We start from the raw sequence: 15,875 nt of genomic DNA, 5'->3' as shown, positions 1-15,875 counted from the left end.
GCGAGTGCTTCTGGGCGATAGTCATTAAAGCAGCCCACATTATTCTTCTTAGGCATTGATATAATTGTTGCCTTTTGAAGCAAGTGGGAAGTTCCGCCCATTACAGTGAGAGGTTGAAAATGTCCTTGAATACGGGTTGGTACAGGTTTTCAGAGCCTTACCAGGTACTCCATTGGGACCTTCCGCCTTGCAAGGGATCACTCTCTTTAAAGATGGTCTAACATTGGCCTCTGATACGGAGATCACAGGGTCATCAGGTGCAGCAGAGATTTTCACAGCTGTAGTTGTGTTCTCCCTTTCAAAGAATGCATAGAAGGCATTGAGTTCATCTGGTAGTGAAGCATCGCTGCTATTCATGCTGTTGGGTTTCGCTTTGTAGGAAGTAATGTCTTGCAGACCCTGCCAGAGTTGCCGTGCATCCTGATGTCACCTCCAACCCTGTTCGCAATTGTCTCTTTGCTCTTGAAATAGCTCTCCACAAATCATACCTGGTTTTCTGATACAGGCCTGGATCGCCAGACTTGACTGCCACAAAGCTAGCCTTCAGCGGACGACATACCCTCTGGTTCATCCACGACTTATGGTTTGGGAATGTACAGTAAGTCTTTGTGGGCGCACACTCATCCACACAGGTTTTAATGAAGTTGGTAACAACTGCAGCGTACTCATCCAAGCTCGAAGATGAATCCCTGAATACAGTCCAATCCACCGATTCAAAGCAGTCCTGTAGGTGCTCCTGTGCTTCCCTTGTCCATACCTTCTTGGTCCTCACTACTGGTGCTGCAGTCTTCAGTCTCTGCCTGTACTCAGGGAGTAGAAGTACAGCCAGGTGATCAGATTTCCCGAAGTGAGGGCGTGGAATAGTGCGGTAGACATTCTTGATGGTGGTGTAGCAATGGTCCAGTATGTTGTTTCCTCTGGTATTGCAAGTGATCTGTTTTTGGTAATTGTTTAGTGATTTTTTTTCAGACTGGCCTGATTAAAATCTCCCAAAACTATGGTGAAGGTGCTAGGGTGTGCTGTTCCATGCATGTTGATCCTATTACTCAGATCATGCTTGACATTGGCCTGAGGTAGAATGTAAACTGCTACCAAAATGACCCCAGAGAACTCCCGTGGTAGTTAAAAAGGACGGCACTTTATTGCTAGATAGTCCAGGTCTGGTGGGCAGAATTGGGACAGCACCAAGAAGAGTTGATCATGAGGCGTACTCCTCCACCTCTGCTTTTGAGAGACTCTATAGATCTATCCTGATGGTGTGTAGTAAACCCATTGATCTGGATCGCTGCATCCAGTACAGAAGGAGTTAACCAGGATTCCATGAAACAAAGGACACACGTGGTCCTAATGTCCCTCTTATTCAGCATTGTAGCTCTGAGATCATTGATTTTATTCACCAGAGACTGTACGTTCGCCAGCAAGATGATCGGTATAGGGAGTTTAAAACCCCGTTTCCTTAAACGCATTTGTAACCCAGATCTACACTCGTGCTTCTTCCGAGGTGTCCTCCGTGGGCACTTCTGACCACAATCGGTGTTGTTTCCGTCGGTTTTAAGCAGCAATAGTTCATTCAAATGCATTAATACATCTTTGTTGACTGTACTGACTTTGGAAGCAGTTGTGCTTTTCAGCTGCATCGGGCTGAAATGGGAATATTTAATCGTATCCATTGAGAGTACTGCTGCTACTTGAGTTGCGCCTAGGTTGGTTGATGGGGAGCTAATCCACTGGCATGTTCCTTCCTGCATGGTGAGGCTCCTGGAGAAGCTGGCAGATACATTAAACAAATACTTCACGGTTATCTTCTTGGAGGAAGGCTCAAAAACCTACCTAATATATTAAAGAACCAAAGTTGAGGTGAGATTGGAGAAATGAAAAAAATCGGAACGCGTAAAGTTATAGAACCAAACTATCTGATAAAATAGAAAACCAATAATCACCAAGAATATGATAATTTACATCCCAGAATTTTGAAAGAGTTGGCAATACATATGTATTGGACATCATCTTTCAAACTTCTTTATCGATTCTGGAATGATTCTTGTAGATTGGATGCCAGCAAGTGTGACCTCACTAGTTAAGAAAGGAGGGAGGGAAAACAGGGAATATAACATGTAAGCCTAACACCAGTCATAAATACTGGAATCTTAGATGAAGGATGCAATGACAAAATAATAATAGGACTGGGCAGAGTCAGCGTGGACTTATCAAAGGAAAATCATGTTTAAATAATCTAGCAAAGCTCGCGGAGGATGTGACCCATAGAATGGATAAAGACAACTCAGTTGATATGGCATATTTGAACTTCCAGAAACCGTTTGATAAGATCCCACACAGGAAGTTGGACAGTGTGCAGGCTTGACTGAGAAATGGGTTAGAAGAGAAGAAAAAAAACAGAGCATTCCAGCTGTAATTAGTGAAGATGCATTGGGAACAGTACTTAGGCTGTAGCCATTGACAGTCATTATCAATATCCTATCCTTATTAGTCCTAAAATGCATCACCACACACTTATCAGGGTTAGTCGGATATTCTTATTATTGGGTCAGGGTAATGGGTTGTCACGAGGATCTGAGGCTCTGTCATTCACAATCAATGCCTTAGGCTTAAGGTTATGCAGGTATCTTTGAACATCAACATTTCACAATCTATATCAATGACCTAGATGAGAGGATCAGGTACAATATAGCTATGTTTGTTGGCACAACAATATGGTCAGTGAAGAGGATGCAGAGGAGTCTCAGGAGGACATGGACAAACTGTCAGAAAAGTGAAGGGCATGGCAGATGGAATACAATACAATATCTACTATGTTAGAAAAAATCAGAAGTGTGTAACCTTCTAAAAAATGGCTAGAGAATGGTATTAAGGGGGTCCTGTTTGAACTTTTTTTTTTAAATGTTATGAATGAAAAGGGAAGTTTCAGGTTTCTTTTTCAAACAAAGACTAGAAATCACTATGTGATGTATTGTACCTGGTGGTGGAGGGAATAAATGTTTAGGGTAATTGATGTGGTGCCAACCAAGCGGGATGTTCCTTCCTGATAGCACTGAGCTTCTTGGGAGAAGAGTGGAAATACAGGGTGGTGAAAGCAGATACCCCAGCAAATTTTAAATAAAGTACTTGTAAAATCTGTTAGGAATTCCAATAATTACCAGTTGAGAGTTGTGCTGTGAGAAAAGCTCCAAAGTTCAAAGCAAAGTTTTAACAATGTCATCATTAATAACAACCCTCAGATTCGTCTTCTTGCAGGCAAGACCACACCCAACAGGATAGACAAACAGCCAAGGTGCAAAAAAAAACAAAAAGCTGTACAAATACAAAAAAAGAGAAAAAAAGGAATAATGCTAATAAGAAATAAACAATTTATTAATAAATAAGCAATAAATATCGGGAACATGAGATGAAGGGTCCTTGAAAGCGAGTCCATGGGCTAAGTGAAGTTATCTCCTCTGGTTCAAGAGCCTGAGGGTTGAGGGGTAATAGCTGTTCCTGAACCTGGTGGTTCAAGTCCTGAGAGTATCCTGATGTATGCATCTTCACTGTCCAGGTGTTCCAGGATTGAGCGAAGAGCCGATGAAATGGCCGTTGCTGTGGACCTGTTTGCCAGGAGGCAAATTGGAGAGGATCCAAGTCATTTCTCAGGCAGAAAATGATATGTTTTATCACCAACTTCTCAAAGCACCTCAGCACAGTGGATGTAGGTGCTACTGGATGATAGTCATCGAGGCAGGTTGCCACCTTCTTCGTAGACACCAGTAGAATTGAAGCCTGCTTGAAGCAGGTGGGTACCTCGGACTGCCGAAGCTAGAGGTTAAAGATATCGGTGAACACTCCAGCCAACTGACCAGCACAGGCACTTAGTACTCGGCCAGGTACACCATCTGGGCCGGATGCTTTCCGTGGGTTCACCTTCCTGAAAGATGCTCTCACATTGGCCTCAGAGATTGAAATCACAGGATCATTGGTGGCTCCGGCAGTTTGTAAAAGTGCCTCCATGTTATGATGATCAAGGCAAGCATAAAAGGCATTGAGCTCATCTGCCAGCGAAGTCTTGTTGTTGGCTTCATGTTGTAGGAGGTGATAGCATCAAGCCCTGCCACTGCTTCGAGCATCCTTCAGTGATTAGAGTTTGCAGTCTGGAATTGCCATGAGAGATGGCTTTGCGGAGATCATACCTGTCCCTCTTGTATTTAACTTGGTTGCCAGACCTGAAAGCTTGGCTTTTTTGGGAGAGACTTTTTTGGCTATCCAGCAGGTCAGGCAGCAGCTGTGGAGAAAGAAACAGAGCTTTTGTATAAATATTTCCCTCTTCACATAGGTTGTGTAACTTGCTAAATATTTCAGTCCTTTATGGATCAAGTACTCCCCTGTGTTATGGTAAATGGTTTTCAAATAAATTAATACCCGCTTTAGAACACAGAATAGTACAGCACAGTAGCTCACAATGTTGTGTCAACCTTTAAACCTATTCCAACCTTTCACTCCCACATAGCCCTCCATTTTTCTTTTATTCATGTACCGAAGAGTCTCTTAAATCCCAAAATAAGATAAATAAGTCCTTAATGTATCTGCCTCTTCCTCTGTCCCCGACAGTGTTTCCCATATACTTACCACTCTATGTATATAAAACCAGCCGCTGACATTCCTCCAGTCACCATGAATGTACGCCCTCTCCTATTACCCATTGCCTCCCTGGACAGAAGGCACTGGCTGCCCACTCCAGCTCTGCCTCTTATCGTGTTATATACTTATATCAGAGTGCCTCTCATTCTTCTTCACTTCAAAGAGAAAAGCTTGCTCAATCCAGGCTGCATCCTAGTAAATCTTGTCCGTATCATAAGACATGGGAGCAGAATCAGGCCATTTGGCCCATCGTCTGCTCTGCCATTCAATCATGCCTGATCCTTTTTTTTCTCCTCCTCAACCCCAGTTCCCGGCCTTCTCCCCGTAACCTTTGATGCTGTGTCCAATCAAGAACCTATCAATTTCTGCCTTAAATACACCCAAAGACCTGGCCTCCACAGCTGCATGTGGCAACAAATTCCACAAACTCATTACCCTTTGACTGAATAAATTTCTTCTCATCTCTGTTTTGAAAGGGTGCCCTCTATCCCGAGGCTGTGCCCTCTTGTCCTGGACTCTCCCACCATGGGAAACATCCATTCCACATCTACTCTGTCTAGGGCTTTCAACATGCGAAAGGTTTCAATGAGATCCCCCTCATCCTTCTGAATTCCTGCAAGTACAGACCCAGAGCCATCAAGCGTTCCTCGTATGGTAACCCTTTCATTCCTGGAATCATCCTTGTGAACATCCTCTGAACCCTCTCCAATGCCAGCACATCTTTTCTAAGATGAGAGGCCCAAAACTATTCACAATACTCAAGGTGAGGTCTCACCAGTGCCTAATAAAGCCTCAGGATCACACCTTTGCTCTTGTATTCTAGACCTTTTGAAGTGAATACTAACATGGCATTTGCCTTCCTCACCACCGACTCAACCTGCAAGTTAACCTTTAAGGTGTTCTGCACAAGGACTCTCAAGTCCCTCCGCATCTCAGAGTTTTGGATTTTCTCCCCGTTTAGAAAATAGCCCGCACATTTATTTCTACTACTAAAGTGCATGGCCATGCATTTTCTAACATTGTGTATTTCATTTACCACTTTCTTGCCCATTCTCCTAATCTAAGCCCTTCTGCATCTTACCTGTTTCCTCAACACTACCTGCCCCTCCACCAATCTTTGTATCATCTGCAAACTTGGCAACAGAGCCATCTATTCCATCATCTAAATCATTTATATACAGCATAAAAAGAAGTGGTCCCAACACCGACTCCCACGGAACACCACTAGTCACTGGCAGCTGACCAGAAAAGGATACTTTTATTCCCACTCACTGCCTCCTACCAATCAGCCAATGCTCTAACCATGTTAGTAACTTTCCTGTAATACCATGGGCTCTTAACTTGGTAAGCAGCCTCATGTGTGGCACCTTGTTAAAGGCCTTCTGAAAGTCCAAATATACAACATCCACTACATCTCCTTTATCTATCCTACTTGTAATCTCCTCAAAGAATTCCAGCAGGTTCGTCAGGCAGGATTTTCGCCGAAGGAAACCATGCTAACTTTGTACTATTTTGTCCTGTGTCACCAAGTACTCCATCACCTCATCCTTAACAATTGACTCTAACATCTTCCCAACCACTGAGGTCAGGCTAACTGGTCTATGATTTCCTTTCTGCTCCCTTCCTCCTTTCTTAAAGGGTGGAGTGCCATTTGCAATTTTTAGTCCTCTGGCACCATGCCAGAATCCAATGATTTTTGAAAGATCATTTCTAATGCCAGCACAATCTCTAATGCTACCTCTTTCAGAACCCTAGGGTGCAGTTTATCTGGTCTGGGTGACTTATTGTATGTACCTTTTGGACTTTCATCTTTTTAAGCAACTTCTCTCTTGTAACAGTAACTGAACCCACTTCTCTTCCTTCACACACTGCAACATCAGGCATACTGCTAGTGTCCTCCACAGTGAAGACTGACGCAAACTGAAAATTGAAGACTATGAAGTACATCACTTCATACTTTTCTCAACTGAACTCCATCTGCCACTTCCCAGTCCAGCTCTACACCCTATTAGTGTCCTGTTGTAATCTATGATGACTCACACTACCCACAATACCACCAAACTTTGTGTCAACTGCACACTTAATAACCCACCCTTCTACTTCCTCATCCAATTAACTTACTTTTAAAAAATCACAAAAAGCAGGGCTCCCAGAACAGATCCCTGTAGAACACCACTAGTCATGGACTTCCAGCCAAAATACACTCCATCTGCTACCGTCACCAGAGCCTATCTGGCCCATTAAATACTATATTTCAGATTTTCAACACTTGCTTTTCACAAAAAAAAATTCATTTTAACTGATGATGGGCAAGTCAAGTTGAGTGAAGTTATCCCCTCTTGTTCAAGAGCCTGATGGTTGAGGGATAATAACTGTTCCTGAACCTGGTGGTGTGAGTCCATCAGGAAGGTGGTACAGGAGCCTCAGGACTCACACCACCAGGTTCAGGAACAGTTATCAGGCTCTTGAACCAAAGAGAATAAATTCACTCAACTACACTTGCCCCATCACTGAATTGTTCCCACAGCCTATGGCCTCACTTTGAAGGACTCTTAACCTCATGTTTTCAACATTTATTTCTTATCGTTATTTCTTTTTTTTCTTTCTTTTTGCATTTGCACAGTTGTTGTCTTTTGCACACTGGCTGTCCGCCCTGTTGGTGTGGTCTTTCATTGATTCTATTATGGTTATTGGATTTATTGAGTATACCCGTGTATCTCAGGGTTGTATATGGTGACATATGTACTTCGATAATAAATTTACTTTGAACTTTGATTTGCTTTATTTTTACTGAAACAAAACTTTCATTTCTAACATTACAAGCTAGTGATATTTCTAAGGATTCACTCTGTGGGCAGATTCTGTCCCAACTCATCTCTAGAGCATCTAGACATAAATAAAAACACCCACGTTAGACTATTGTTTATAAACTGCATCTCTCCTTCCATAATATCATTCCAAGCAAACATCGCCAAACTCTTAGAATTGGGACTTCCCTTTGCAACTGGATCCTTGACTTCCCAACGAACAGACCACAATCAGTAAAGATAGTGTGACGAGAATACACATAGATTAAGATGTAGCTGTCCTGTGCTGGCACCAGTGGGATCAGCAGTTGGTCTGCCACCTGTCTTCAGGAGAGAGAGATAAGGAAAACAATGGAGCAGCATTTGGAGATGTTAATGAAGGGACAGGAGAGTTTAACGGAAGGAGAGCTGTCAAGATCGGCTCCCCCTTTGAACCCTGAACTGTTTGAAGTGATGGACAGGTGATACCCCAGCAGGGGGATAAAAAGGGACAGGTTCGCTAGGGCAACACACACGACACCACGAGGTAACGAGACCCTGGAAGCGGTGCGCCTCCCATAAGGCGGTGGGAAGTTTTGGAGGGCTGGTCGCGGGACCAAGCCATAGACGCACAGGGTGGAAAGGCACGATCGGCGGGAACCTGGTGTGTGTCTGCCTTTGCCTGGGTGCCAGGTTCACCGCAGAGAAATGATCGTATCTGGAAACGGAGGGGTTACGGTCAGTGACCTCAGGAGACATCACAAAGGGCTCGCCCGAAAGCTGACTGCGAAGAATATCGAAGGTCTGTGTGGAAGCCGTTTGAATATACATTCGTTTTTGCTCTCTCTCTCCTTCCCCCCACTGTCCATCTCCCACGGCAGTGATTACTGTGAACTGAACTGAATTCAATTGAACTGAACTTTGCGTCACTTTGAAACTGGTCATTTACCCCTAGACAACGATAGAGCTTGATTGATCCTGTTATCCTAATTCTGTGTGCCTGTGTGTTTATCATTGCTGAACTGTTGCATTTATTATCCTTTTGATTAGAGTACTGTGTTGCTTGTTTCTTTAATAAAACTTTCTTAGTTCTAGTAATCCAGACTCCAACTGAGTGATCCATTTCTGCTGGTTTGGCAACCCAGTTACGGGGTACGTAACAATAGGCAGCAACACCTCTGCCACTACTATGCTCAACACTAGTGCTGCACGAGCTGCATCATCAGCCCCCTACTCCATTCTGTATACCCTCAGGACCGCACGGCCAGGTCCTGCTCGAACTCCATCTACAAATTTGTGAATTACACTATCACAGCGGCCAAATCTCAAATAATGATGAGCTGTAATATGAGAAAGAGATAGAGAACCAGGTGACATAGTTGTATAACAGCAACCTTTCACTCAATGTCAGCAGATGAAAGAGCTGGTTGTTGACTTCAGCAAGAGGCAGTACACATTGGCCGGTTTACATCAGTGGTGCTGAGGTTCAAAGGGTTGAAAATTTCAAACTTTTAGGAGTGAATATCACAAACATCCTGTTCTGGTCCAACCACGTACATACCACAGTGAAGAAAATGGACTTGCACCTCTATTTCCTCAGGAGGCTAAAAAAAACTTACCAATTTTTTTGATGTGCCATAGAGAGACATCCCCCCCCCCGCCCCCCCCCCCCCCCCCGGGTCGACCTCCAAGGGGGTATGTATACAGGACATTTGATAATGAAAGAACACAATTTATTTGATTACATATTGAAACTATTTACACACAGACATATATATTCCTTGTTGAGTATTTTGTTGGCAGTCTCAATGCCAATAGCTAAATGCTAATGCAAATGGCTTTTCTATTTCTTTTGCAAACTTTCCTTGTACTGTGACATGACTTGCTTGGCAGATTTGAGCATTTTGCCGGAAGTCTCAACCTCATAGCAGTCTGTGTCAATGAATTTGTTAACTTTGCAAGACATCAGATTCACGAGTGTTTTATGAGACAGCTGACTTCTGAATTCTGTCTTAATGTGACGCACCATGCTGAATGCCCTTTCTACATCACAATTATGCTAATGAACAAATGACACCTGTTAAATTCACCTCAACATGTCTTTTACAGTCATTTAACCCACCACGGGCAATAGAAAAGTCACTGTTGCAAACAGTGCAGCAAGAAACACTGTCATTATTTTTGACCCCTGTTAGGCAGGGGTACACTTTAATGTAGTCTGGGGTGAAGTACGTTTTATATTTTCTTTTTTTGGAACACTCTGCCGTGGTGTTGCAGGACACAAAACTGAACTGATGGACAATGAAAGAAAGAGAGGGGTCGAACATAAAGCCCGCCCACAGAGAAAACTGATAGGTCTACTTAGCACAAAGAGAGACCAATCAGGATGCTCCCTCTGTAACCCTCTTGCCACATCTGTCACTTGCTCTGTCTCTCTCTCACTCTCAAAAAAATCAATTTCCGGGATATCGTATATAATTTACAGGCATCAGGGAGCTGCTATCAATATGAGGGAGACTCCCGGAACTTCCGGGAGAGGTGGGATGTCTGCATAGAAGTGTCAATTCTATTTTGTTTCTATAGATGCCGCCTGGCCTGCTGAGTTCCTGCGGCATTTTGTGTGCATTGCTTGGATTTCCAGCATCTGTAGATTTTCTCTTGTTAGTGAAAGAATCCTATTAGGGTGTGTCACTGCTTGGCCTGCCAACCACTTTCCCAGAAGATTGTCAAAAAGTGCAGTTGTGGACATGGTTCAGTGCCCTTCATCGACTCTATCCATACTTCTCGCTGCCTTGTTAAAGCAGCTGATCAGTCAGAGCCCCACCCACCTCAGACGCTGCCTGGCCTGCCGAGTTCCTCCAGCATTTTGTGTATGTTGCTTACTTTCTTCCCTGCCTTTCTGTCAGGACGAAGACATAAAAGGCTTGAAACCAAGGCCAGCTTCTATCCTGATGTTGTAAGACTAATGAACTGACCTCTTGCGTGATAATGTGGACACTTTACCTCTCAACCTACCTCCTTACAGCCATGCACCATACTGTCAAGCTGCACTGCACTTTCTCAGTGCTACCTCAATGTGTTGGAATCAAGCAGCTTTTCAATAAATCAGTTCATTAATTTAAGGTAACTGTCTCCAATCACAAAATGGTCACACATAAATTAAATAGATACTTTGTTGCAACAGCAGACCAATCACCATGGACATAAACTGCCGTAAGGAAATGAAGGAGCGTCTGATTCAGGACGACATGGGGCGCAGAGCTGGATGATGAGGGTGAGGAAGGATAATAGGGGGCACAGAGAGTTGGATGAGGAGTGGGGAAGGATAATAGGGGGCACAGAGAGTTGGATGAGGAGTGGGGAAGGATAATGGGGGCACAGGGAGTTGGATGAGGAGTGGGGAAGGATAATGGGGGCACAGAGTGTTGAATGTGGAGTGGGGAAGGATAATGGGGGGATGAGGAGTGAGGAAGGATAATGGGGAGCACAGAGAGTTGGATGAGGAGTGGGGAAGGATAATAGGGGGGCACAGAGTGTTGGATAAGGAGTGAGGAAGGATAATGGGGGCACAGAGTGTTGAATGTGGAGTGGGGAAGGATAATACGGGGGCACAGGGTGTTGGATGAGGAGGGAGGAAGGATAATGGGGAGCACAGAGAGTTGGATGAGGAGTGGGGAAAGATAATGGGGGGCACAGAGAGTTGGATGAGGAGTAAGGAAGGATAATGGGGGGCACAGAGAGTTGGATGAGGAGTGGGGAAGGATAATGGAGGGCACAGAGAGTTGGACGAGGAGTGGGAAAGGATAATGGGAAGCACAGAGAGTTGGATGAGGAATGGGGAAGGATAATCGGGGACGGCGCCGCGCACGCTCAGTGTACGCTGGTCCGACCAAACGCGAATCTTACCACTGCGCATGCTCTGCCTGCCGGGTGTCTCCGAGCGGCTTAGCGCCACGGCGCATGCCCGCGGTGGTGGGGATCAGCTGACTGATCAGGTGGTGTTCGGAGTGGTTGTGTCACCGATTCCCGGCACGGTACCTTTTGGTCCGGAGACATGGGCTCGTTCAACGAACTCTACTTTAATGTGGATGACGGTTACCTGGAGGGGTTGGTGAGAGGTTTCAAGGCTGGCATATTGTCGCAGGGCGACTACCTGAACCTGGTGCAGTGTGAGACCTTGGAAGGTGAGAGAGTCAGACTGTCTCCCGGGCCTGCCACTCTGTTGGAGAATGGGGGCTGCCCGCACGCCGTCTCTGTGATATTGCGGCGAGAACGATTGCCACATCTCTCCTTTCCTCTGTCCAGTTCGCGTAAAGCCCTACGTATTTCCCCCGTGTGCGTCGGTTATGTGTTGGACTGTACCTCGTTCCTCGGCCTCTTTGAGAAGGCCTGGCTATCTGTCAACTCCAGGAACTGGGAATGGTGTTTGTAGTCTGATGAAAAGGCCGAATAATTTACGCGTAGTTTCCAGTTTGGCGTATGACTGTGTTAAAGCTCAAAATACGGTCATCTAGAGTCTATTCTGTTGTTAACATTTTCATTTTAGTGGTATTCTCAGTGGTAGAGCAACGTTGCTTATTGTGCATTGTACCCGGGAATGGCTTGAAGAAAAATGTTAATTTTCAAATAGTACTGATTTAGGAAGCGATAGGCAGAGGGAAATGAGGTAAGGAAAGAAGTTGATTCAACGATTAGAAATGCAGGAGACATGAAAGTGAAAATAGCCTTCTATTTTGCTTATATAATCAAGGTTTGTTCTTAAAAAATGATTCACAATAATAAAAGCAGAATGACATGAGTAGTCACTGTTTCAGGATTTATTAGCGATTTGTAATGAGGTGAGAGAAGAGATGGAAAAAATGCTTTAAGATGGCATGTTGTCACGGTGTGACTAACTGAACCTGGTTCAGATTGTGACCAAGGAAAGTGAGACAGTCATTTCTGCTTTTGGGCTTTGCATTTTGTTGGGGAATGAGGAGAGGGTGTAACATTCTATCCCTAAATCCGTCTGCCCCATAATATGCTAATTTAATTGTACTGCTTATTGAAACTGAAATAGACAATCCTTTTTCTGGCTGTGTAAGTTGTATGTTAAATCCTGATCTTTAATGGCAGTAATGTTTTCCCCTCTTTACAGTTAAATGCTAATGTGTCCTTCTCCATGTGAAACTTGCTCTCTCTTCCTTTTCTGAAAATGGCAACTGAATTTGTAAATTGTATGTCGTGCTTAAGTGCATTTTATTATGTTTAAGCACAATTAATTTTATTTGAAGGATTTTGTCAATATAAATTCTCATTAGTTTTGAATCTGAAATGTTAACTAATGGAGTTTGAAAGGAAATCTGTGGCCACTGTTGTTATATACAAACGTAGATTAGACTATATGGTTCCTTTGCGAGTGATGAGAAACTAACTGTTTTGTCACCTTGTCCTCTTCATTTGCCATATAGCACCCTACTTTTGGTAAATAGTTGGGACTTGAGTTGATGCAATTGTGGGAGGAAGTGAGATTGTGTGTTTGGGCCTTTACCAATCTCAGTAGAAACTTGAGTCAGATTGAATCTCCTATATTGTTATGAATGTGGAGTAAAGTTTCGAAATTGAAGGCAGACTATACTGTAGTGGATCGGAATTGGGTTTAATATCACTGTCCTGTGTGTGGAATTTGTTTTGTGCAAGCAGCACAGTGAAAAGGCATAAATTTACTATAAATTACAAAATAAATAATGCAAAAAAGGAATAATGAGGTGTTTGTGTACTGTTCAGGAATCTAATGGTGGAGAGGATGAATCATTGAGTGTGTTTACTCAGGCTCCTGTCCTTCCTCCCTGGTGGTGCTAATACGAAGTAATATTTCTGGATGTTCAGAGTCCTTGATGATGGATGCCATTGCCTTGAGGCACTGCTTCTTGAAGATGTCGATGGTGGGGAGGGTTGTGTCCATGATGGTTCTTGTGTTCCCTGTACTGGAGCCTCCAGACCAGATGTGATGCAACCATTCAGAATGCTCTGCACTGTATGTCTATAGAAATCTGCAAGAGTCTTTAACATGCCAGATCTCATCACTCCAAATGATGTAGTGCCACTGACAGGACAGTGATATTAAACCCAATTCTGATCCACTACAGTATAGTCTGCCTTCAATTTCTAAACTTTACTCCACGTTCATAATAATAGAGGAGATTCAATCTGACTCAAGTTTCTACCGAGATTGGTAAAGGCCCAAACACACACAATCTCACTTATCACGCTCTTAAACTTTTCGATGATTTTAAGTTCCCTGGCCCCCACCACTTTATTTTCACCATGGATGTCCAGTCCCCATATACTTCCATCCCCCATCAGGAAGGTCTCAAAGCTCTCCACTTCTTTTTGGGTTCCAGACCTAACCAGTTTCCCTCTACCACCACTCTGCTCCGTCTAGCGGAATTAGTCCTTACTCTTAATAATTTCTCCTTTGGCTCCTCACACTTCCTCTGAACTAAAGGTGTAGCTATGGGCACCCGTATGGGTCCTAGCTATGCCTGCCTTTTTGTTGGCTTTGTGGAACAATCTATGTTCCGTACCTATTCTGGTATCTGTCCCCCACTTTTCCTTCGCTACATCAATGACTGCGTTGGCGCTGCTTCCTGCACGCATGCTGAGCTCGTTGACTTCATTAACTTTGCCTCCAACTTTCACCCTGCCCTCAAGTTTACCTGGTCCATTTCTGACACCTCCCTCGCCTTTCTAGATCTTTCTGTCTCTATCTCTGGAGACAGCTTATCTACTGATGTCTACTATAAGCCTACTGACTCTCACAGCTATCTGAACTATACCTCTTCTCACCCTGTCTCTTGCAAAAATGCCATCCCCTTCTCGCAATTTCTCCACCTCCACCGCATCTGCTCTCAGGATGAGACTTTTCATTCCAGGACAAGGGAGATGTCCTTTTTTTTTAAAGAAAGGGGCTTCCCTTCCTCCACTATCAACTCTGCTCTCAAACGCATCTCCCCCATTTCATGCACGTCTGCTCTCACTCCATCCTCCTGCCACCCCACTAGGAATAGGGTTCCCCTGGTCCTCACCTACCACCCCACCAGCCCCCGGGTCCAACGTATTATTCTCCGTAACTTCCGCCACCTCCAATGGGATCCCACCACTGAGCACATCTTTCCCTCCCCCCCCCCCCCCCCGCTTTCCGCAGGGATCACTCCCTACGCGACTCCCTTGTCCATTCGTTCCCCCCCCTCCATCCCTCCCCACCGATTTCCCTTCTGGCACTTATCCTTGTAAGCGGAACAAGTGCTACACATGCCCTTACACTTCCTCCCTCACCACCATTCAGGGCCCCAGACAGTCCTTCCAGGTGAGGCAACACTTCACCTGTGATTCGGCTGGGGTGATATACTGCGTCCGGTGGTCCCGATGTGGCCTTCTATATATTGGCGAGACCCGACGCAGACTGGGAGATGGTTTCGCTGAGCACCTACGCTCTGTCCGCCAGAGAAAGCAGGATCTCCCAGTGGCCACACATTTCAATTCCACGTCCCATTCCCATTCTGATATGTCTATCCACGGCCTCCTCTACTGTAAAGATGAAGCCACACTCAGGTTGGAGGAACAACACCTTATATTCCGTCTGGGTAGCCTCCAACCTGATGGCATGAACATTGACTTCTCTAACTTCTGCTAATGCCCCACCTCCCCCTCGTACCCCATCCGTTATTTATTTATATACACACATTCTTTTTCTTTTTCTCTCTTTCCTTTTTCTCCCTCTGACTATACCCCTTGCCCATCCTCTGGGTTTCCCCCCTCCCCTTTTCTTTCTCCCTGGGCTCCTGTCCCATTATCCTCTCATATCCCTTTTGCCAATCAACTGTCCAGCTCTTGGCTCCATCCCTCCCCCTCCTGTCTTCTCCTATCATTTTGGATCTCCCCCTCCCCCTCCCCCTCCCACGTTCAAATCTCTTACTAGCTCTTCTTTCAGTTAGTCCTGACGAAGGGTCTCGGCCCGAAACGTCAACTGTACCTCTTCCTAGAGATGCTGCCTGGCCTGCTGCGTTCAGCAGCAACTTTGATGTGTGTTGCTAGTGCCACTGACCTGTCGTCTTTGAGGTTGCATCATTGTGTTGGGACTAGGACAGATCCTCTGCAATATTGACAGCTAGGAACTTGAAACACTCTTTCTACTGTCCACCCCTGAATGAGGATGGGTGCCTGCTCTTCCAACTTCCCCTTCTAAAGTCTCTAATTAATTCCTTCGTCTTGCTGATGTTGAGTGCGAGGTTATTGTTGCAACACTGCTCAATCAGCTGATCTGCCTTACCAGCTGCAATTTTTACCTGCAGCAGAGATGTCATTTGCAAATTTATAAATGATTTTTGAGCTGTGCTTTGCCACTCAGTCGTGTGTAGAGCAGTGGGCTAAGCATGCATCCTTGTGGTGCCAGGGTCAAGGATGTCTCTGATCGCTTGCATG

General features: G+C 44.7%; 1 protein-coding gene across 1 annotated transcript in view; it reads left to right on the top strand.

The window, feature by feature from the left end:
* The first annotated feature begins 11,380 nt into the window (after nt 1–11,380).
* The window catches only part of LOC140210493 (V-type proton ATPase subunit d 1), a 61,524-nt gene continuing 57,029 nt past the window's right edge, over nt 11,381–15,875 (top strand). The window contains exon 1 of the mRNA XM_072279486.1: nt 11,381–11,596. Within this exon, the coding sequence (XP_072135587.1) occupies nt 11,467–11,596 (130 nt within the window). The 5' untranslated portion in view covers nt 11,381–11,466. The remainder of the gene's footprint in view (nt 11,597–15,875) is intronic.

Source organism: Mobula birostris, chromosome 15, assembly GCF_030028105.1.
Source record: "Mobula birostris isolate sMobBir1 chromosome 15, sMobBir1.hap1, whole genome shotgun sequence".
Lineage (NCBI taxonomy): Eukaryota > Metazoa > Chordata > Chondrichthyes > Myliobatiformes > Myliobatidae > Mobula > Mobula birostris.
Note: the sequence above shows the minus strand (reverse complement) of the source record. Positions and strands in the feature narration are given on the sequence as shown.